At 51.9% G+C, this 1,737-nt stretch overlaps 1 protein-coding gene across 1 annotated transcript; it reads left to right on the top strand.

Moving 5' to 3' along the window:
• Positions 1-401: 401 nt before the first annotated feature.
• Positions 402-1,041, top strand: LOC111814986 (heat shock transcription factor, X-linked member 4-like; the record flags this gene model as incomplete). The annotated part of the gene is made up of 1 exon (XM_023708823.1): positions 402-1,041. A coding segment is annotated over exon 1 (456 nt), but the record flags the coding sequence as incomplete, so codon positions are not given.
• Between the last annotated feature and the right edge of the window lie 696 nt (positions 1,042-1,737).

Here is a 1,737-nt window from a genome sequence, read left to right as displayed (position 1 = left end):
AAAGGCGACTGTCAAAGAGGACTAAGAATGCAGGAACACATGGAAGAGACCAAAGCAAAGAAGGGGGGGCACCAACTAAGGCCAGGCCGGCCAGCCAGGGCATCACTGTCCCTGGCAGCCCATCTGACCCAGTGGGCTTGATCATTCCCAAGCTAACAGTAGCTGAGGCCTGGCCAGAGTAAACCAGACAGGGCAGCGCCAGGCTTCCCCTAACTTCAGGAATGGGAGGAGTGATGGGCCTGGCTTCTCACTTTACCCAGGGGCTGGCCCCACGACACCATGCACCTGTCCCAGAAAAAGGAGACTTTTCTGAGAATTTGACCTGGGCCTCTGTACGCCTGAAGAGAAAACCTGTGACCCCGCCCCCCCACCATATACTCTTGCCCAGAATTCTTTCTGTAGGACTGAACCGCCTTTGTGACATCACGTGGTGCAGAGGTTGCTGACGCCTATGGAGACCCTAGCATTCTATTGACGGTATCGGGTAGTTTGACTCGCCAGAACAGTGATAACCACCTTGGGTAGAAAAGGCTCCTGCTGCTCGCGTAGCGCAGTAGGTGGCTTGAACACCAAGCTCATGAAGCTATGCCAGACCCAGCTGCTGGGGAAGTGCGGGCAAGGGAAGCCCCATCTAGCCCTGTACCTGAACTGAACGAGGACGACGGGGAGGGTTCAGAGAGGGATGGTGACCAGGCCCTGTGCCAGGGTCCAGGCTCCCGGGAGCCGCAGCATCCAGACAGCCCAAATGAACGCAAGGCCAATGGGAAAGACGGTGACGACAGTGCTGCACTCTCCTTTCCCAGAAAGCTTTGGAGCGTAGTGGAGAGCGATGCGTTCGAGTCCGTGTGCTGGAATGAAGATGGAGACGCTGTGCTCATCGAGGTGGACTGCTTCCAGAGGGAGATCCTTGGCCAGAGAGGCGCAGAGAGGATTTTTGAAGCAGACAACTTGAATAGTTTCATTGACCAAGTTCATCTCTATGGCTTCAGATGGATACGCCCACACAACTCTGAGGCTCAGTCCTGGGGGAACAGAGCGACGGTAAAGTAGAAAGGATCTCTGTTTGGTGTGTTCTCCGCTACTCGCCCCCATCACAGGCTCCCCAGAAGCAGCACCAGTATTCTGTGAGGGCTGAATTTCCAAGGGTACCACTTTAGTACTGACAGATGAAAGGTTAGACTTTGAAAGAGCAGGTTTGCCGCTAAACCAGAGCTCCTATTGAGAACATCTTTAGGCAAGAATAAAGGCTCAGGAGGCAGTCAGTGTCACAGATGTACTGCTGTTATGGCAAAGCCTTGGACTATGGGTAACTTGCTGAGAGGGTTCCACAAGATGAGTATTGGATTAATAATTCCCCTTAGTTATTGTGGGTTGATGAGGCCTGCAGTCTTCCAAATGAGTGTATGGGAAAGACTTAAATGAGTGGTATGATTTTTGGTCTCCAGGAGGTTCAAAAACCTCTTACAGCTTTTGAGATTCTCTGGGTTCTGACCAAGAACTTGTCTGCGTGGCTCGTATTTATTTGGCTTTTCAAGCAAAGGTGGGGGATACTGAAGAGATGCAGGAATCTAATAGGAAGTAGTAAATTGTGTCAATCAGGAGAACCACCTTATCTCTAAGTTGGCATTTATTGTAGGAGTGTGGGGCCTGCAGCTGCAGTCTCCTTTTAGTTAACTGGGGTTGGAGCCAAAGGTCCTCAGCTGTGGCCTTATCTTGTCCTGTGAGGCGTCACAGCTG

The sequence above is a fragment of the Octodon degus genome, unplaced genomic scaffold (genome assembly GCF_000260255.1).
Source record: "Octodon degus isolate 3935 unplaced genomic scaffold, OctDeg1.0 scaffold05399, whole genome shotgun sequence".
Classification (NCBI taxonomy): domain Eukaryota; kingdom Metazoa; phylum Chordata; class Mammalia; order Rodentia; family Octodontidae; genus Octodon; species Octodon degus.
The sequence above is the reverse complement of the archived record's forward strand: the minus strand, read 5'-3'. Positions and strand labels throughout refer to the sequence as shown.